General features: G+C 42.8%; 1 protein-coding gene and 1 long non-coding RNA gene across 6 annotated transcripts in view; both read left to right on the plus strand.

Moving 5' to 3' along the window:
* The first annotated feature begins 337 nt into the window (after window positions 1-337).
* LOC116578212 lies at window positions 338-4,866 on the plus strand. The gene is made up of 3 exons (XR_004280775.1): window positions 338-500; window positions 3,404-3,504; window positions 4,678-4,866. It is a non-coding gene; the product is annotated as an uncharacterized LOC116578212 (long non-coding RNA).
* A 3,515-nt stretch (window positions 4,867-8,381) lies between these two features.
* HEATR6 (HEAT repeat containing 6) overlaps window positions 8,382-21,886 on the plus strand; it is a 34,102-nt gene continuing 20,597 nt past the window's right edge. For 3 of the 5 annotated variants that reach the window (XM_032320808.1, XM_032320803.1, XM_032320804.1), the window contains exons 1-8: window positions 8,382-8,621; window positions 12,354-12,461; window positions 14,576-14,716; window positions 15,206-15,321; window positions 16,146-16,260; window positions 18,267-18,368; window positions 19,269-19,406; window positions 21,543-21,841. In XM_032320808.1, coding sequence (XP_032176699.1) covers window positions 8,415-8,621; window positions 12,354-12,461; window positions 14,576-14,716; window positions 15,206-15,321; window positions 16,146-16,260; window positions 18,267-18,368; window positions 19,269-19,406; window positions 21,543-21,841 — 1,226 coding nt within the window. In that variant the 5' untranslated portion in view covers window positions 8,382-8,414. Of the gene's footprint in view, window positions 8,622-12,353; window positions 12,462-13,798; window positions 13,875-14,575; window positions 14,717-15,205; window positions 15,322-16,145; window positions 16,261-18,266; window positions 18,369-19,268; window positions 19,407-21,542; window positions 21,842-21,886 lie in introns of those variants that run through there. The other 2 variants (XM_032320807.1, XM_032320806.1) reach the window with 2 other exon arrangements.

Raw genomic sequence — 21,886 nt, forward strand, 5'->3', positions numbered from 1 at the left:
TTTCTATAAGGCTGTATCTGTGCCTAGCAGGTGCCTGGCCCAGAGGAGACATTTGCTTGTGTGGCAAAAGGAACACGTGGATCAAGTACATAATATAAGTTAGTGCCCCCCCACACCCCACTCCACCCTTTTCTCTGTCACTCACAGCTTTCCTGCTTTGGGAGAGTCTTACTCATCTGCCAGAGGAGGGCGTTCCTTTGGCTAGGACTGGCTTGGGCAACAAGGCCTTCCCCAGAAGACCTACCAGGCGGGAGTTCTTCAGACGTAGTTTCTGGGCAGGGCTCAGGCTCTCACGTGCCTAGTCCCACCCCTGGGCTTGCGTTCTAGCTCAGTGGGCGGGAGAGCATAAATTGCAGCTGTCCTCAGCCTTGCTGCATTTTCACCCAAGACTTCCGAAGGCAACATGAAGTTGGGGGGTTTTCTCCTCCTGGCGATGCTCCTCACCCTCAGCTCAGAGGTACAGGAGCTCCAGGCTGCGGTGAGACCACGGCAACTTCTGGGTAAGTCTAGGCAAAAGGCAGCCCTTTCTCTGCATGAGGGAGCTGGAAAGTGGGCCGGCAGGGACTGGTGTGCGCTGGGGGTGGGGGTGGGGGGAAGGAAGGCAAGAAGGACGGATCTTCTAGTCCAGGAGCCACCTTGACTGCAGCACCTCTCTCCTTCTGCCTCCACTCTTCCCCCCTCCTTTCCTTGGGTCTTCCTTTCCACTGGACTCTCCACTCTTCCCTCTTGCTGCCTCATCAGCCCCCCGCCATCTTCCCCAGCATCTCTCTCCCCCATGGGTTTCTTGGTCTCTTGCTACAAATAGATCAGGTCACAAGAGAACATAGTTTCCTGATCATGCTCTATGGGAATCATCTTAATCTCTGCTTTTCCTTTTACCCCCAACATTCTCAAAGGAGCAATCTTAACTCTCTCCCCGAACTTTCCCCACAACTCCTTCCTTTGCCTCCTAAAGATGGTCACCATTCCTGTCCCCATCAGTCTCCAGAAACTTCACTCCCAGGATCTGCTGACACATCTCTTGACCCTCCTCAACAGCAAAAGTCTGTAACCTCTGCAGCACTTGGCATTGTTTGCCACTCCATCAGTCCTCAGATTTTTCTTCTCTCCTGGATTATTGTTGCTGGAGCTCTTACTTCTCCCTAAAGATTCTTGGCTTCAACTCCTAATCCTCTCTCTGCTGTGTTGTTCTCTCCCACATTAAACCAGTTGCCAAATACCGTCCATTCTTTGAAATTGTCTCTTGCATGTGCTCCTGCCTTTCCACTTCCCATTGCCACATGGCCCATCCGGCCCTGACTACCCCTTGCTTGGGACAGTGCCGTGTGGTTTCCTGACAGCACTTCCTGACCCTGGATTGCTTCTGAGGTTTGCTTACTCATGGAACCCTGGTCCATTCTATACCCTTATGCCACAATAATTCTCTTAAGTGAACTACAGTCCCATCCCTCCCTTGTTCTAGCAAGTGAAACACAAACTCCTCAGGTCCTCAAGATCTGGCCCCATAACTTTACCCCCCACCTACTTTTCCTGCCTGACTTCCAATTGCCTCCTTCTACTTCCCAAGCCTTGCATTTATTTGCCAGTCTTCCCGTATTCCTTGTATTTCAGCCAAGGAGTGAGGAGATGAGGCACCCAGGGTGCCGTATTTAAGGAGATGTTCACTCTCAGGGCTGTGCATGTGCCCCTTAAACTTTGTGCTGCAAGGGCCTTGCATGCCTCTTCCTATGCCAGGCCCAGTTACATTTCTCCCCTTGTGAACTCTTACCAGTAATTCTCTTCTCTTCCATCAGACTCTACCACGCCCCTCAATTCTGCCTTTAAAAGATTCCTCTACTTCAAGACATCCTTTTCTAGTCAATCTACTGGAAGTAAAGTCCTCTCTCCTCTGAACCCCCTTTCCTTTGGATATACCTCTTCTCAGGACACTTGTCCACACTGCCCTGTTTCTTGTGCCTTCAACACAAGACTTACTTACCTCCATCGTTAGACTCTATGCTGCTTTAAGGTAATGACTCTATATCTTTATATTTTCTGAATAACTTAGCTCTATGCTTTGCACCTTGTAAGAAATCAACAGATTTACTGAATGACCAAACAGCTATGAGTGGAGACAAAGTCTTGAATCTTCTCACCACAAATCAACAACAGTGGATAGAAGCATGGAGGGATCACACTGACTTTCTCTGAAGGATGCAAGTATATGGCAGACACTCCACCGGGCCCGTTCTTACAGTCTTACAGTGCTAGATAGCATTCTCTTCCTTCCGAGCCTCGTGCTTGGTGCCAGCCTGAGCCCTCTCAGCAGGTGGTGCCAGCCCTCTCAACACAGCATCAGAGAGTCATCTTTTTTATTTATTTATTTGACAGAGAGAGAGATCACAAGTAGGCAGAGAGGCAGGCAGAGAGAGATGGGGAGGCAGGCTCCCTGCTGAGCAGAGAGCCCGATGTGGAGCTCGATCCCAGGACCCTGAGATCACGACCTGAGCCGAAGGCAGAGGCTTAACCCACTGAGCCACCCAGGCACCCCCAGAGAGTCATCTTTATGGATCAGGACTGACACTGGAAAATGAACTTCATTTTCCCTGCTCAATCCAAGAGCTCCATTTTACCCGTGAGGAACAAAGGCCCAAAGAAGTCTAGACACAGAAACAGGTAGAGAAACTCCTGATAATCGCTGAGCAGAAGCAAAAACACAGCACATATTCATCCAGAGCTCTGCATACATTTACCTAGAAGCTTCTGTATGGTCTTCACCAGTTTCTTGGACCTACTTCATTTGATCTCAAAGACTAACTCTGAGGCTCTGGGAACCTGGGGGCAGGGCTCCACTCAGGCCAGGAGTGACCTCTTGAAATTTGGAGATATGCTCATCATGTCAAGATCTACTTCACCAAGTGGGATGGCAGAGGGAGCTTGGCCCAGGGGCCAGGCAGGTGTCAGTTGAATTCCACTTCTGTACCTACTAGTGGGCAGTTCACCTCTGTGCACCCCAGCTGCCACACCTGTAAGGTGAGACTAGTCAGACTCACTGCGCAGGGTGACTGCGAGGCACCCTTGATGGCATTTGGTAGATGTGAATCTCCTCTTTTCTGCCCATTTCCCTGCAGAGTAGGGAAGTGGGGACATCTGAGGGGACTTCTTTGTACTTCTCTTCTGCAAACACAGTTACGCTCTTTGTTAAAGTGGGTCTTACTTTATTGTGGACATGTGAATGCATCATTTTAAACTGTAATGTGTAAGATGTTAATGAGTGTTGTTCTGTGAGTAACTATTTACAAATTCCCTTTTTATTCAACTGGAAAACAAAAATGGAACGGATTCTTTCAATGAGTCAAGGGCTGTCCTCTCTGATACTTGTGCTTAAAGCCGGGTGTTTTTCAGCCAGTCTGTTCTAATGCAGGCACCTGCATTGAGGTCTGCAGCGGCGACTGGGATTGTGACCTAGGGGAGAGGTGTGTCAGCAATGGGTGTGGCCATGTCTGTGCTGCAGTTTAAGGACAGGTAAAAACATCAGGCCCTCCCTGCTTCCTCAAACCTTGTTCCCACTAGGCTGGCTGGCTCTGATGGGACTTTCCAGAAGTGGGTGGGATAGAAACCTGTCTCTCTGTGGCCTTTCCCTCTTCACACCCTTCCCAAGAAGAAGTATCTATCACACGATGGTGCCTTCCAAACCTTTAAAATAATTTCACTATCCTAGCTCATCATATATCCAGGAAAGAGATCAGATTATTTATTTGAACAAAAAGAACATAAAAACCAGTCACATTATCTCCCATCCCCAAATGATATGTGCTTAATACTCTGGTGCATGTTTTAAACACACACAGATACATAACATATATATTGAAATGAGATGATCTTATGCCTATTTTGATTTCTTAATTATTTCACTTAGAAATAGCAAGTGTCTGTGAAGTGTGTAAACCTGGTGATTCACAGACCTGTACCCCTGGGGATAAAAATATATGTTTATAAAAAATAAAAAATTAAAATAAATAAATAAATAAATAAATAAATAAATAAATTAAAAAAAAAAAAAAAGAAATAGCAAGTGAACAACTTTGAACAATACCAATCTTCTTTAACAGCCTTGTAGAAGTCCACCATATATACTCATATATTTAGCAACCCCCATTAATACACATTTAATATTTCATTGTTTATTAATATGGTTATAATGAATATTAGATGTGTGCATATGCCCTTATTAATTTCCTTGGGATAAATTCTAAGAATTATAATTTATGACCAAAGAGTATGTTCATTTTCCACCTCTGAAGCACACTACCAGATTGACCTATGAGAACCCCTTTCCTGTAGAAATATTTCAGGGTCCTCACATGATCGTTTCTTTATTTTCTATATCCATCAAATGAAAACGCATAATGAAAAGCTACCATGACTCAGCCTTGATTATAAACTAAGCTGTATTTATTAGTCCACATAATAACTAACACAATAGAATCAACATAAACTTTACAAGTAACCCATTTGTGTTCAGAATATAATATCTGTCCAATTCACCCACATCCTTGGGATGCTTTTGGCCTTGCTGGTTCTTTCAGGTGCTTATTGATTCCCCAAACTGAGAACTATCCCCTCTCGATTGCATTCTGTCATTCCAGGTCCCCAAAACAGCAGGTCTCATGTATAATTTTTTGGTCCATTTTTCAGATGAAGACTCATCTTGAAGGTCATCCTTCCCTAATAATTTCTCAACACTTCCTGTCTTCAAAGATACAACTGGAACTCCTTGACCAGGAAGACAGATGAAAATGGGGGTCTGTGGGTAGAGATTACAAGAGATGTGGTGGGGAAGGGGAAAGAGTCATTTCTTTTAATAAACCATCATTGTCAACAGTACCCACGCTGTTTGGGTTATTTGGTTAAGGGTGATGATGAGGTGGACAGGGTGGGAGACAGGTGACATTTGTGGAGCACTTGATATGCAACTGTGTTATATTCTCCATAAGCATCATCTAATTTATCCTTACAACCACGTTGTGACTATGCTTATTATTTATATATAAGGATGCTGAGGTTTGGAGAGATAAAGTAATTTGCTGAAAATCATATGGCAGGTAAGTCACCGGGTCTTACCTCTAATCCCATGTCCAACTCCAGAGCCTATGCATTATAGTGTGGTAGTTAGGAATTCTGATTCTGAATTTCAAACCCAGGTCTGCCACATAACTGTGTGACCTTCAGCAAGTGTCCTAACCTTTCTGTCCTTCAGTTTCCTGATCTGTATGACAATATACACTTCATAGAGCTCCAAGGACAAAAGAAATTAGTTCATGTAAAGTACTTGGCACAGAAAACATTCAATTACGTTAACTATGATTGTTATGATTATCAAATAGATGGGATGATGGCATTTAGTACTAATTTTCATGGAATCTAGAACAGAAGCCTAGAACAGTTCTCCTTCCTAGCCTATCCTAGCTCATCTGGATCCTGAAAGCCAGCCCTTCTCTTCTGGTTTTCCCCATTACAAAAGATGGGAGGTAAAAATAGACTTACAATTTCTTGTCCGTGTTCTTCATTATTGCAACTGGCCTGGTTTGTGGTCTGATTTCAGCCAATTTGCTGCCTGTGTGGGCCTTGACAAACCATTTGAACCCTTTAAATTGTCTTTCTCTAACCCATTTAAACTTTTTAAATCTGTAAAAAGGGAAAATAACAGTATCTACCTCACTTGGATGCTAAGATTTATAGAACATTATAGTTTACAAAGTATCACAAAGATCCCATTTGATTTTCACAACAACCAACCAATGGGAAATAGGAGGCGCTGAATGAATTTATTCATTCCACTGGTAAGTATTGGGAGGTGTCTACCATGACTCAGGTGCCATGCTAGTGTTAGGGATAAAATAGTGAACCAGACAGACAGGATGTATGCCTTAACAAAGCTCACTTCCTAGAGAAAGAAATAGATAATATAACAATAAAGATTATTACTACACATTATGGTCAATGTTCTGAAGGAAATAAACAAGGATGTGAATTAGAAGGGGTAAAGGGTAAAGCCTACTTCAGTTAGAATGATCCAGACTTCTAATGAGATGATAAAGTTTTGACAGATTTCCAAAATATGAAAGAGGTGATATTCCAGAGGAAGGGCTCCAGATCACCTTACGCGGAATTTATAAAGGGAAATGGCTGTGAACATGCTTAGCATCTTCAAGGCCCCAATGTTCTGTAAGTTTAAAAAATACTGAGAGTGAGGAGGAGTAAGGATGTGTGAGATTTTCTTGGGAGAACTTTTGCCAAGCTCTAAGTTCCACAGTTTGGGGGTTATCATCTAAACAAAAGACAAGGAAGGGGGCCCTCAAGTCCTCCCTGAGAGTGTGATGTATGTTTTATTCAGTTAGTGATCACTAAAGGGTAGGAATGTTCATTTCCTTGTAGAAACCATACTTCCATCTGCAAGGGTATATTCTGTCAGAGCTTAAAAGACAGCTACTGGCAGTATCGGCGCACTTCACAATTCCTGGGTCATTCAGTCCTGAATAATAACATGGATTATCCATGTTACAACCTAAGATGAGCCACATTAAACCCAGATCCTTTCCAGTCTAGGTCACCACCTCCACTGTGGTGATGACCAGGCCTCATGCTCTTCTAGCCCAGTGTTGGATATCTCTCGTGCACTCATTCAAATACTCTTGGCCTTACACTCTTGTTTTAATCATCGCTATGGCAACCAGTTTCTGTCAGGCATCTACTAGTTTAGTACAAGATAATCAGAGACTTGCCTTGGACTTGTACCCTAGTACCCCATACCTCTCACTTTTGCTTCAGGGATTTTTTGTACAACCAGAAACTCCTGCAGGAACCACTACCCATTGACATGCTCAAATGAGAAGCATTGGAGAATTGATACTTGGTGAGGGTAATGCCTGACAACAGAATTCAAAGGCTGACAGTTATATGCTTCCTTCTTACATCCCTTGGCATGGGTCAGGGGGATGTCTGAGAACATTCCATAACGCTTCTCAGAAAATCTTGAGGATTGAGCAATCATTCACCCTTTGCAATGGCCAATTCAATAGTACATATGTGTACTGATTCTCCTTCCCTGTTCATTCCTGAATAAGTCAGTCATATAAACCTCATCAAAGGTTCTGCTTTGGGAGAAATCAGACTAGCGCTTCCGTGTCTAGGTCTCAGCTCCTGATCTTCCCTGAGCAAATGCTTGAATATCACAAACACACACAAATACATAACACACACATACACACATCCCAAGGATAAGCAATAATATATGAGCACAATGACATCTAAATTCAAACAAAAAATTAGTATTTCTTCCCAAAACCCAAAGTCTTCAGAAAACAAACTCTTCTAAAGCGTGTCCCCAATTGTTATTGCTAAACACAAGTGTTTTAGTCTCAGGATAAAACATGTACATTCGGGTGACTTTGAGGTTTTCCTAAGAACCACTGATGAGCATCTGCTCTATTATTTGCATAATTCAAAAAACCCAAGACATGACCAAATGCAAATTTCATGCCTTCACCTCTTGGGTGACTAAAAACCATTTACAGCATTTAAAATAGCTATTTTCAGGGCGCCTGGGTGGCTCAGTGGGTTAAAGCCTCTGCCTTCGGCTCAAGTCATGATCCCAGGGTCCTGCGGTGGAGCCCCACAACAGGCTTTCTGCTCAGCTGGGAGCCTGCTTCCCTTTCTCTCTCTCTCTCTCTGACTGCCTCTCTGCCTACTCATGTTCTCTGTCAAATAAATAAAATCTTAAAATAAAATTAAAAAATAAATAAAATAGCTACTTTCTTTTCCAGCTTCTTGCTTTTAAGGCTACAGGAAATCTTGGTGTGTCCAATCTCAACCAGGTCACCCGTAGGCAGGTTATATTTTACATGGCTCAGTTTGAACTTCCAAATTTCTTTTCATGTGTAACGAAGCGCAAGTTTCTCAGAAGGATGCACAGCCAGCTGCAAGGAACACTGGGACTTGTACCCTCTATTTACAGGGTGGTTTTGTGCCTGGGTAAGAATCAAAGGCTCTCACACGATATAAGAAGAATCCAAGGTTGTCGTAGAAACAGCGGTTTCTGCCGTTCCCACCACCAACCGCCCCTCCAACTCCAGCCCTTCTGAAACGCTGGTACTAAATAGCCATGTCAGCCCTGTCCAGGAACACACTTTCTAGAAGGACAAATAGAGTCCCACTTTTCAGTCAGGACTCAAAGACAAGTGGGAGGTAAAGCTACAACAACAACAACAACAAAGACAAAACAAAACAAAACAAAAAAACCCTCCAAGTTAATTTCTGACAAATATTCTCAAAGCACTCCGAGGAGGGACCCGGTCTAAAGAAGTATTTCCGGAACTGGCGCGCGGAGCCGGGAATACCCCGGAAGTGTTTCTCTGTTGTCCTACTTAGGAAAGATGGCGGCGGTACAAGTCGCCGGCTCTCCCGGGCGCGAAGTGCCACGAGAGCCACCACCAGAGCGCAGCAGTGGATTTCGCTGCTTGTCGGCCAGGCTCTGCGCCCTGCGCCCGGATGACAGCAGCTCCGCCCGGACCGAGATCCACCTGCTCTTCGACCAGCTCATCTCTGAGAACTACAGCGAGGGCGGCGGCGTGGCTCCGGAGGTAGGCGGCGTGCGGGGTGGGGAGGACTCGGGCCGCGCCTACTGGCCCCGGCTCCAGCCTCAGGGACCCAGCCGGTAGCTCCCGCCTGCCGCGCCCGGCCTTTCCCAGCTCCGCTACGCGTTAATTAGCTCCAGGCTCCCAGGCTCCCTCCGACCGCGGCAGTCTCTGCTCTCCTCCATCTGAAGATCCTGCAGTGCTTGGCAAACTCGCATCTTTAAAACCCCACTTGATGACTTCTGCTCTGATAACACTGCAGGTGTCCTCTCTAGTCGCACCGCTCCACTCCCTGCGCACAGAACACTTTGCATATAAAATTCACTTCTTCCATTTATTGAAGACCTGGTACTCAGACCATCATGTACTGTACTTTATGGTGTACGGTCCGAGGAATCTTACAACGTGGGTAGTATTAGATCTACTTTACTGATAAAAATACTGAGGCACGTAAAGATCCAGTGTCATATTGCTGGCAAAAGGCAGAGGTAGAGTTGGAGCAAAGGCTGTCCCATGCTCCCTGCCATTTTATGTTGTTTCCTACTAGCCCTTCGCTATCTGCCTCCTGTTTAGAGTAATAATAATATTCACACACATCAGGCCATGATGTCTTCTACTCTAAGTTCTACTTACTGAACTCCCAGAACTCTTGACCCAGTCATACCACTGCCTCTGGTGCTCACAGGTGCCTCAAACTTGACAGTTCCTAAAAACGAAGTTATATTTTCTCTGCAGACAACTGTATCCACAGCCCATCCCATGCCCTAGCTCACGGAAACATGCCCAGTCTGCCAGGTCACACTGGTGCTTTCTTTTTCCTCCCAGATCTTACCCAATGCGGATTCTTCAGATTCCGTCTCATAAATATTTCTTATTCCCTTTTCTGTGCTCCCACTGCAGTGCCTTAAGCCCTCAGGCAAGATGACTCCTGAACTCTTCCACTGGTCTTCTCAAACTTCTCTTCAGCCTCCTGTCTAGCTCTTCTCCGAACCATTCTTTGTTCTACTACTAGAGTGGTCTTTTTTTTTCCATGGGAAAAAAATCTTATTCGAAAGGCAAAGCTCTGATTTGGGGAGGTCTTCAATACATATTGGTAGATGATCAGAGCAGGGTATGGAACAGTTCGTTGCAGTATGACATGCAGAGTGAGGAGCGTGTCTAAGAGAATACATACATTTATAGATGTGAAGAGTTCACAGCAACGAATGGAAGCATTTATAATGAAATAATAGTGTATGTCCCCAGGGAGCAGAATGGAATTAAGGAGGTACTTAGGACCTTTTGCTTTATTATTATAATTTGATTTTTTTTTATCAAAAATATGTGCCTTTGAAGTCTCCTGTCACTTCTCCTTTTGTGCCTTGTGTGCAGTCATTTAAAACCTGCTGTTCCTCAGCATCTACTAGTGTTTCACACCTACTGGTATTCTAGGTCTTTGCACACTCCATTCCTGTTGCTTGCTGTATCTTTCTTTGCTTTGTCTGTCTGGCAGATTTTAGTCATCCTTCAGATCATTCCAGATTATGCTTAATAATCACCTCCGTGAGGGGCACCTGGGTGGCTCAGTTGGTTGCCTTTGGCTCAGGGCATGATCCTGGACTTCTGGGATCGAATGCCACATTTGGGCTCCCTGCTCAGCAGGGAGTCTGCTTCTCCCTCTGACCACCCCCCCCCCATTCTCTCTCAAGTAAATAGATGAAATCTAAAACAAAACAAAACAAAAAAACCTACCTCCCTAGGGCTTCTGAGTGGAGCAGTGGGCTAAGTTTCCTACTCTTGGTTTCAGCTTAGGTCATGATCTCAGGGTCCTGGGATCAAGCCCCACATCAGTCTCCACACTCAGCACAGAGTCTTTTTGGGATTCTCAATCCTCCTCTCTCTGCACCCCCCACACCCACTTGTGCTTTCTTTCTCTCTAAAATAAATAAATCTTGGGCGCCTGGGTGGCTCAGTGGGTTAAGCCGCTGCCTTCGGCTCAGGTCATGATCTCAGGGTCCTGGGATCGAGTCCCGCATCGGGCTCTCTGCTCAGCGGGGAGCCTGCTTCCTCCTCTCTCTCTCTCTGCCTGCCTCTCTGCCTACTTGTGATGTCTCTCTGTCAAATAAATAAATAAAATCTTTTAAAAAAATAAATAAATAAATAAATAAATCTTTTTAAAAAATCACCTCCATAAGACCTCCCTAATTACCATTTCCCCCATGGAGTTTGCAGTTAATTCTTTCAGCATTTAATTCACTTTAATTATTTATGAGTATTTCTGTCTTCCTCACTATGAGCTCTTTTCAAAGTTCAGGAACATGTTCATCTTTGGAGTCCAAAGATCTAGTACACTACCTAGCACATAGTAGGTGCTCCAAACCTTTGAATTCAATAAACATCAGTGGATGAATGAATAGTGTGATTTGCAAATAGATTGCCCTCTTTTTTTTTTTTTTTTTTTTTTTTTGAAGAATTACCTTATTTTACAATAAATTGATCCAGGTGTCATTCCTGATTTTCCCAGTGGCATTGAAAATATGATTTGTTTACTTTCTTTTCTTTTTTAAGATAGGAATGAATGAGTTCTATTTTTTTTATTTAAAAATATTTTTAATTCCCATATAGTTAGCATACAGTGTTATATTAATTTCAGGTGTATAATACAGTGATTAAACAATTCCATATATCACCCAGTGCTCTTCACAAGTGCCTTTCTAAATCCCCATCACCTATTTCCCCCATCACCCCACCTGCCTCCCCTCTGGTAACCATCAACTTGTTCTCTATAGTTAAGAGTCTATTTCTTTGGTTGTCTCTCTCTCTTGTCTTTTTTGCCCTTTGTTTGTTTGTTTTGTTTCTTCAGTTCCACAGATGAGTGAAATCATACGGTGTTTGCCTTTCTCTGACTGACATTTCACTTAGCATAATATTCTACAGCTCCATCCATGTCATTGCAAATGACAAGATTTCATTCTTCTTTATGGTTGAGTAATATTCCACCACTATAGATATCTAAACCACATGTTTATCCATTTATCCATGGACAAACACTTGGGCCGCTTCCACATCTTGGCTGTTGTAAATAATGGTCCTGTAAACAGCACTGCATGTATCCTTTTGAATTAGTATTTTTGTATCCTTTGGGTAAATACCCAGTAGTGCCATTCGGTAGTTCTATTTTTAACTTTTTGAAGAACCTCCATACTGTTTTCCACAGTGTCTGCACCAGTTTGCATTCCCACTAACAGTGCATGAGGGTTCCTTTTTCCACACATCCTTGCCAACAACACCTGTTGTTTCTTGTGTTTTGTGTTTAGCCGTTCTGGCATTCTGGCAAATGTACAGTGATGTCTCATTGTAGTTTTGATTTGCATTTCCCTGATGATGAGTGGTGTTCAGCATCTTTTCATGTGTCTGTTTACTTTTTGGTGTTTTTAACTTCACTGTGTACTTTTACATTCTGGAGGCCTTTCTTTGGTTATTTAATTGCACTGTCTCTACATATGTGGAGACTCTGGAGTCGTCAGCCTGACCAAAACCACATTGAGTCTTATACTTTTTTAGGACATCATATTTCTGTGATGTCATTTAATTTTTTTTTTCTGAGTTTCTACTTCAGATTTCATCTTTCCTCATTTTGAGTGTGAACATTCACTTTCATTTTTCTGTTTGGCTATATTTGGTGGGGGGGTGGTGGGTGGTGGTTCTTCACTTGACTAATGGGCATATTGCCTTTTCATTATCTTCTTTTTTTGGTAGGATGTCTGTACTCTTCTAGTCCAAGCTTGCCGACTGGTGCCTCTTAATCAGAATCATCTTGTCAGCAAAGTGTCTCAACTTATCCACCATTTACTTAACAGATTACAGGTAATCACGTGTATGACCTTAGAATTCATCATAAACTAAATCTTTGAAATGCTACATTTGTGTTAGGTATGATAGGCTGATCTTTTGAAAAACTGCAAGAAGCACTTCCTTACTAAGAATGATATTAAATATAATTCTGACCAAAAAAATTATGCTGCTCAGTTCTAGAAGTTTGTCCATGAGAGGTGTCCCTTTCTGTTTGGTTCAAGAAACCAATAGCACTGAGGCCTCCAGGTCTTAGAATTTTTTATGGAAGATGTATTTGACCAAGATATATCTAAGAAAAAGTTAAAACAATACCCTGATTCTTTCCTACCAATATTTATCCCCCTTTCCGAAAACTACCATTTTTGCAGTCTACTTTGTTCATCATAAAACATAAGAAGTAGCTTGGGAGCAAGAGGACATTAGATGAAAAGACCTCTGTTATTTATATCAAGGTCTGTACTATGGTTCCCCTCTTTCCAGAACCTTCTTAACTTCCTAAATAAATCTCATATCTTTTTAGAAACAGTTCAGAAGTTGCGGCTATTACCTACCATAGGATACCACATGAGTACATGAATATAGTTAGCATAAAATTTATAATTAGCATTATGTAATCTAGGATTCTTTTGGCTGCAAGAAACAGAAAAACCAACCTAGAATAGCTAAAAATTTTTTTAATTATCTCATGTCACAACCCCCAAGGGAGGAACTCCAAGGGGCACTTAATAAGAAGAAACGTATGGCATTTTTTTCATTCACTGTTTGTATGGGTTTTCCATATCTCTTACAGTCAAGATGGTGGCCTCAGTTCCAGGCCTCCCATGTGAAATAAATAAATAACATCCTGCAGAAGCAAAAGAATGATTTGTTTTGTGTTCCTTTGATTTAAGAACGAGGCTTCTTGTCCCCCACAGTCTCCCATCAGACCTCTCCTGATATTTGGCTGGAGAGACCTAAGTCATATGAAACCCCCTCTACACCCCTCTGATCAGGGGAATGGTTTACCATGAGTGGCTTAAACCATGGGTCAACCTTGACTGCATATTAGAATCACCTGGAGGGCTTAAGCTCCCTAGATGATTACAATGTGCAGCTCAACTTTTATGTCAAAGTTTCTTAATCTTGGCACTATTGATATTTTGGATTGGATGATTCTTAGTTGTGGGTGGCAGTCCTGTGCATTATAGGATTTTAGCAGCATCTCTCTTATCTTCTCCCTTAGAAGCTAGTAGCATCCCCCCAATTGTGAATGTCTGTACTCACTGCCATAAAAAAATCTTATTTCCCTGGGAAATAGGATTGTCCCCAGTAGAGGACCACTGTCTTAGCTAATTGGGATTTACCCTCAGGTCTCATGTGCAAGAGATGAGCCACCAAATAAAATCAGTACTCTGCCAGCAGGAGACAGGAGATGAATGCTGATAGGTAAGCAGTGTCTGCTACGTGTGACTTCCTAAATGAAATGAGTCTATTTTCAAGTTTAGAATTTTTCACACTGATATGGTACCTTCTGAATGTTTACTGTTGTCAGATATATTACCTTTGTAATTCAGGCAGTTGGAAAAATTCCTGATCACATATGGTACCTACAGCCCTTAGCCGACTTCCTAGTTTTTGATGACAGGTTATTTCAATTATTCATGAATTGATACTTCGATTAACCAGCTTTGTCCCAACAAGATGATAAACTCCTTGAGGACAAAGATACGTCTTCCTGTCCTGTTCCCCACATCAGAGTGAGACATAGTAGCTATTTAGCAGACATACATATTCGCAGTGTATTTGTTGAGCATTTACTATGTAGAAGGCAATTTTAGTGGATTGAGTCTTACACATATAAATGTATTTATAGCTGCCGGTGTCAAGAAAAATTTACAAGGACTTTGCCAGGTTCTCCTTTGTGTGGAGGGAATAAAGGGGGAGGTGATGAGCAAGGCCCTGGGGCAAGGAGAAGGCCTTGTCATGATCAGACTTGCAGGGCCTTCAGAGCTGATCTTTTTGACACCAGAAAGATGGGCACATGTGTTCTGTCTTTCATAGCTTGATTCAGGTGAGCATACATGTCCGAAAGGATAAAGATATCTTTTTACCAGTTAAATCATGCATATTTTTTCCTGTCTTGATAGGTGATTGTGGATGAGCAGAACCTGGCTTTCCTGCTGGGCTATGCTATTTCTGCTCTTCATCAGTGTAGTTCCTGGACACACGTGGAAATCCTTCAAGCCCTGGCAGCTCTGGTTTACTGCAATGGCTCAAAATGTCAAAAGGTAGTTTCAACTGTGTTCTCTCTTTCCTTCAAAAGGTTAGGAACACAGGCTCTGAAGCAACAGGCCCGTTCTGAGGTTTTGGTCCTATCATTCATGGTACGTGTGACCTTGAGCAACTCTCACTCAACGACTCTGAGCCTGTGTCTTCATGTGTACAGTAGTTCCTCTGAGGATGAAGTGAGACAGTCCTCGTGAAGTGCTTGGCACTCAGTGAATGTCATTACCATTATTATTAATCTCTGTTACTATTATTATTACCCTTCAGCTATGTACCCATGACGGAAGAGCTTCAGCAACTACCTAGGCTGGGAGTGGTGATCCCCCCCTGGTGTTTTGGGGCACACCTTTGCGTGCCCATCTGGAAGATTTACCTAGCAGCTAGTCTTGTGGAACTTAACTGCCTTTTAGTTTAAAAACTGACATCTGTCTAAAGAGTAATATTTTCCTAGAAGCTTTCTTTGACCAACATTAGCTGTTATTTTGTTTTAGTACCTCCCAGACTTGCTGGGCAAGAGTGGGATTTTGATGACATTGAGTGACTCAGCTCAGCCCGACCCTGAAGTCAGGAGAGCTGCCGTGCACTGTATGGCAAACTTGTGTCTCAGGTATGTGGATGCTCATGGCTCCCAGCTGCGGTAAGACAGGGCTTCTCATGGGCCCTTTGTGGGTGGTTCAATCAGTCTGAAACCAGAGCCAACTTAGAAAAATAACCTACTGTGTGATTCTCATGTTCTTTGCTAATAAGATCATCTTATATTGTTTACTTTTAATTTTGATATTGCTTATAGAAAAGATAAAGGAAAAACTAGACTAGGACCTTATCCCTAAAATAGGGTAAAAGGAGTCCATGTGCAATATGCCAAGGCTTTGTTTTCCGTTGATGTAAATTTTAACCATATTAAATCTTTTAGAGTATAGTCATAAGAATTTAAGGTTTGTTGAGGCCTCTGTCAAAACCAGTTTCTTCTAAGAAATTGGCACCCATCCCGGCCACCCAGTTGTAGATGTCTGCAATGAAAAATGAGGAGCACAGACTTAAACTGCTGTTGGTCTCTATACTGCAGTGTTGTTAGGGTGGGTGCCGGGCTGGCTCAGCTGTGTGCCTCTGGCTTGACAGGACCTGTCTGCGTTACTTCCCTCTAAACCCTGAAAAGCAGAATAAGGAATTCTTCCTCTGGTCTTCCACTACAGACTTCTGTAACTTTTCCCTATAGAAAACACTCTTCCTCCTTCCTATTCATTCCATCCTTGTGCTATCTTCTAGTCATAGTTATTTACGCAAAGTGCACATTCTTCCTCAATACAGTTTCATCCAAAGGCATAGTCCAACTCTGTTGGTCTGTATTACTGCTATTTTAAATTCTTACTCTTTTGTAAGTCCCATTTCAAAGGAGACTGAGTTTGCATTGCTTTTTTATATGTGTTTTAGTGTGCCGGGACAGCCGTACTTGGAGGAGCCCTACCCAAATATCTGCTTCCAGGCTTTCTTGACCACTTTGCAGTCTCCAAAATCATCTGATATGGATGATATCACGTTTTGCATGGTAGGTGGGGCTACCACTGATCTTGTGAATGTTACAGATGTGTCTAGAAGTAGCAGTAGAACGGAGGCTGTTACTAAAGAGTATAATTTGGTTGTCAAATTAGTTTTGTTGAGAGATATTAGGCATGCATGATGTTTGTAACTTAAAAAGATGGACATCGTATCTTTCCGGTTTAAATTACAAGACAGTTTCTGTTTATTTTGTTTTGCAATTTTAAAGCTTTTTAAAGAAAAGTTTTTTTTTTTTTCTCCTGACTATAAAAGCAATACAATTTCAGACTAGTAACTGTCATTTTATTTATTTATTTTTAGTGAGAGAAAGAGAGTGAGAGAGACAGTACAAGCAAGGGCAGGAGATATAGGGAGAGAGAATCCCAAGCAGGCTTCACATACCCATCATGGAGCATGACTTGGGGCTCGATGTCACGACCCCAAGATGATGATCCGAGTAGAAATCAAGAGTTGGATGCCCAACCAACTAAGCCACCCAGGCACCCTTTGTACATATCTTTTAGATGGAAGAGAGTGGATTTCAACAGTATCTGCAATATTATTTCTTTTTTTAAAAAGCTGATAGATATATGACAATTTATTAACATGTTTTAAATTCTGAGCGACACGTATCAGAAATTACAGATCTGTGATGATGAAAGTTCCTCTTAGTTCCCTGCTCAGATATAACCACTTGGAACAGTTTGTTCTATGAGCCCCCAGATACTATTTCTGTGTGTAAATGAGCATAACTTTATAATTTTCAAGTGGGGTCATATTAAATATGCTGTTTTTCAGCTTTATCTCCTTTTTTTTGTATTTTAGATTTTTCTTTATTTGACAGACAGAGATCACAAGCAGGCAGAGAGGCAGGCAGAGAGAGGGGGGAAGCAGGCTCCCTGCTGTGCAGAGAGCCCGATGTGGGACTCGATCCCAGGACCCTGAGATCATGACCTGAGCTGAAGGCAGAGGCTTAACTCACTGAGCCACCCACACGCCCTTTTAAAGATTTTATTTATTTATCAGAGAGAGAGAGAGAGCGTGCACAAGCAGGCAGAGGCAGAGAGAGAAGCAGGCTCCCTGCATGGAGCCAGTTGTGGGACTTGATCCCAGGATCCTGGAATCATGACCTGAGCTGAAGGCAGCAGCTTAACTGACTGAGCCACCCAGGCATCCCCCTTTGTCTCCTTTTTAAAGTGAATATTTCTAGGGCAGCTCTTCAGTACCTGTTGATGTACCTCGTGCATTCTGACTGCTGTCGCTGGGAGACCTTGGCCCAGTTACTGAACTTCTTGAGCTGCCCTGTTCCTTCTGTCTGAAATGGGACAGATGATGCAATTACCCTGTAGGGCCCTATGAGCAGGCTACGAAACACAGCATTGACAGTGCTTGGCATACACCTGCTTTACTTTGGGTGACTTTCCCATGCCACAGAGGGTCCTGTCATCCTCAGAACAGGGAGAAATGGAAGCTTCTTGAGTGTTTCCACTATTTCAGAAAAAGGCTGAAATACCCCCCTCTCCGTGGGGGTAGTATTTCTTCAGGGTGGTATTTCTTAATGAGGATGCTGGTCAGAAGATTAATCTGGATCAGACTTGCTCTCTGGAAACCTGCTCCCCACACATGCCTTTGCTTTTAAGAACTAGTGAGGTTGGTGCATCAGAGAGCTTCCCCGCTTCCCATCTCCACTGCTACTTTTCCATCCCTATCACCTTCTTCCCACTACACACCTCTTCTTCTTTTTCTTTTTTTCTTGCTCACCATTTGTACGTGCTAGCTTATAAACATATAGGATAAGACCACTCCTCCGTGAGAGCACTCTTTTCTTCTAGAAAATAATTAGTAGTAGTTCATCAGATCTCTCTCCTCTGGATCTTCATTTTTTTTTTCTCCTTTTGAACTTTTTTTTTCATCATCTAGAGATTTTTTTCTCCTCCAGCCTCAGTGGTGCTAGAAAGTTGATCCCTGGATAACTACATTTCCTTTACCTTTAAACTTGTCCCTTCTTTCCCCTAGTTGTTACAAAATGCGTTAAAAGGTATACAGTCTCTTCTAAATGGAGGCAAGATGAAACTGACACAGACTGAGGAACTTGGAGCTCTGCTGGCTGTGCTAAAGGTGAGGTGTTGCCTGTTTAAACCCAAGTCCTCATTATGGTGAGTATCTTTCCTCCTTAAACCCCAGGCAAAAGAACCACTTCACATCATCACTCTAAGGCTAGCTTTAGGGTATTATATTTTAGGAAAGATCATTCAAATGTTCATATACAAGCATACTTAAGAACTGAAAACAATAAAACTTGGCTTAAGTAAATATATCAAAATTCTGCAACTTTACTTATGAATCTTAAGTTAGGAAAGGAATAGGTTATGATCTGTAAATAATTTAGTTTTAGATCATCTCAAACCTGTTTTTACTTGAAAGAAGAACCAGGGCTTCCCTTTGGCTCTGGGCCCATGCAGTCAGCAGGCCAGTCAGGATCACATTAGGAGGATGCATCCTTTGGCTTCTGAGCCTGCCGGTCAGTGGGAAGTTCAGATCAGCTTCTCTGGGGACCCACCTTTCAGTTCAGCCAGGAAGTGGCCTCCGTTCAAAGCCATGTGTGGTAACAGCTTGATAATCATAAAAACGTCAAATTCTTCCCTGTCCCGTCACCCAAATAGAAAAACAGCTGGATGTAGACATGTGTAAGTGAAAAAAGAACAATAGATTGGTTAAAAACTTATGGATCAAAGGATTAGATAAAACAGATTGGAAAAATTTTTTATATTAATAAAAAACATGATTAAATAAACTAAAATCAAGTCTAACCTAATCTGGCCAGGATAGATCTACCCAGATGAAATTAAATGCTTCTGTAACCCCTAAACCACCAAGGTATCAATTTTTTGTCCATTTTAATTTCCTTAATAAGCTTCTAGACATTAATCTGTTCATTGATGTGATCCAGAACATGGTGAATCATTGTTTTATGATTAGTTTTCTGTGTGTGTGTGTCTCCTTAATCATCATTATTAGAAATCTATGTTTCATGGACTCCCGGGACTAAACATAGAGCTGCCCACGGTGTTATACCCGACTCTACTTCCTCAGTACGACGGGCGACCACCTGTCAAACCACAGCAACCTGAATCCAGCACTTCCCGACCAACTCTGGTATGCCTTTGTCTGCTTAGGCTTAAGTTGTAGATTGCCTTCAATTGCTTGTTATATGTGTTTTATATGATTTGCATCACTACTTGTGCCAAAGGCTCACCTTGAATTTGATTTCAGTTTAGGGTTTTTAGCATAGTAAATTTAAATTCATCAGACTGCTGAAAACACCAGTTCAAGTCTCTTATATTTCTAAGAGTTCTAGACAGCGTAATAGATATAACAGTGGATGTTTACTTTATACCTGAAGCTGCACATCCTCATTCCCCAAATGCTCAAGACCACAAGCCAACCAACTTTCTCTATAAAAGGCTGATTGGTAAATATCGTAGGTCTCTCTTGTGGCTACCAAGTTTCCCAGCCTGTTCATATAGCTGCCATATCCCTTATACTCCTTTGAGAAACTGAGAACATACAGATACGTGAGCCAGAGTACTTCATCTAGAAACGTATCAGGTGTTAATTACCAAATGCTTATAATGAGGAATTCTTTCACTCATTGATTTACACAACATTAACTGAACATCTGCTACATCCCAGACATTATGTTAAGCATTAAGGATATAGACTCTACTTTTTACAGTTTGGAAGAGAAGGGGAAAGTGGATAAACAAGCAACTACAGTGCAGTATTGTGATTTCTTTCATCAGAATATTCACAGGGTACTCTGGGATCGCATCAGAGTACCCAATCCAAATAGAGGGGTAAGAGGGGGCTTTTTATTTATTTATTTATTTATTTTTAAGATTTTATTTATTTATTCGACCGAGAGACACAGCAAGAGAGAGGGAGCACAAGCAGGGGGAGTGAGAGAGGGAGAGGCAGGCTTTCCGCAGAGTAGGGAGTCCGATGCGGGGCTTGATCCCAGGACCTTGGGATCATGCCCTGAGCCTGAGGCCGATGCCTAACGACTGACCCACCCAGGCGCCTCTAGAGGGAGCTTTTTAAAAAATGTGGTGGCCAAACTGAGACTTAAGAATGAGTAAAGTACAGGGGCGCCTGGGTGGCTCAGTGGGTTAAGCCGCTGCCTTCGGCTCAGGTCATGATCTCAGGGTCCTGGGATCGAGTCCCACATCGGGCTCTCTGATCAGGGGGGAGCATGCTTCCCTCTCTCTCTCTCTCTCTGCCTGCCTCTCTACCTACCTGTGATCTCTCTCTGTCAGATAAATAAATAAAATCTAAAAAAAAAAAAAAAGAATGAGTAAAGTACAAAAAGAAAGGAAAGAGTTTTACTCAGAGGAAACAAAGTGCATAAGCGTAGAGAAGGAGCATGCGCGTAGCCCATTTGTCAACCAGTAGTCTAGAATGTCAGGTGCGTGCAGAGGAAGGCTGGGACATGCAGGTAGCAGAGGCCACATCCTAAGGGTCTTATACAGTATGCTAAGGAGTTAGCTTTTATCTTACAGGTGATAGAGATGAAGACTCATATAGGGGAGTGAGGTGATCAGATGCACATCTTAGAAAAGTCACTACGGTAGCAAGTAAAAGGGTGTGAGTCTGGAGCCACATTAATAATCCGAAATAGAAGGGACGAGGACCTTCCTTCCTCAAAGTCAGGGACCTTGAGAATGCAAAGGGTGGCACATATTCCAAAGACATTTGGAAAGAAGTAGGAGAAAGGGAGAAAACTGGCTTTTACTTCATACCTACAAAGCCCCAGTGCCCTAAAACATGCATTGTATGTGGTGGGCTAGCATTTCTTTTCTACATCTGGAGTGGCGCTAGCTACATGTCTTATCTGGGAGAACGGAGAAAATTGTCACCCAAGTCCCTTTCTGTACTCACATTCTCTTGCGGTTGAATGCGTTCACAGTTGTTCAGGGAAGGTGGCGTTACAGATGAGGAAGGTCAAACTAATGGAAGGCAAAGTGATTTGCTCAGAGTCACGGGGGTAGAATATAAAGCTGGGCTCCAAGCGTGGCTCTGTTGCACACACTTCCTGCCTTGTTTCCCATGGTCCAGTGGGGTGTGTGTAAGCCCTTAGCATAGCCCCAGACACCCAGAGGGGGAAGTGCCACTTTTTTCTCTTCTCTTTTCTTCTTTCCTCATACTACATTTTGGAGACATATTTAGTAATTATTAAATGAGACAGGTACCAGTAGCTATCATATATACGTGTTCATTTGCTCCTACAATCAGAATAAAAAGAAAAAATCAAAAGTCAAATCAAAGAAAATCCAGCAAGAAGAAGAGGAAGAAGAAGAATCCAGTGGTGAAAGAGAGGTAGCCCCCGTCGCTGGCTCAGGCAGAGAGCACCTGCATGAGGGGAACACTCCCTCTTCTTCGACCCTGGGAGGCCAGAGTTTGCCCGTAGAGGGAGATGGCGCTGCAGGAAAAGACCTGTTCTCCCCGCCCATCCGTTCTGCCAGCTGGAAAAGGGTCAGCAGTAGTGAGTCTGACTATTCCGACGCAGAGGGAGGCATGCAGAGTAAAATGAGGTAGTAGTATTTTGTTATGTTGTTATGCCTTATAATCTCCATTGC

The sequence above is a fragment of the Mustela erminea genome, chromosome 18 (assembly GCF_009829155.1).
Source record: "Mustela erminea isolate mMusErm1 chromosome 18, mMusErm1.Pri, whole genome shotgun sequence".
NCBI classification, from domain to species: domain Eukaryota; kingdom Metazoa; phylum Chordata; class Mammalia; order Carnivora; family Mustelidae; genus Mustela; species Mustela erminea.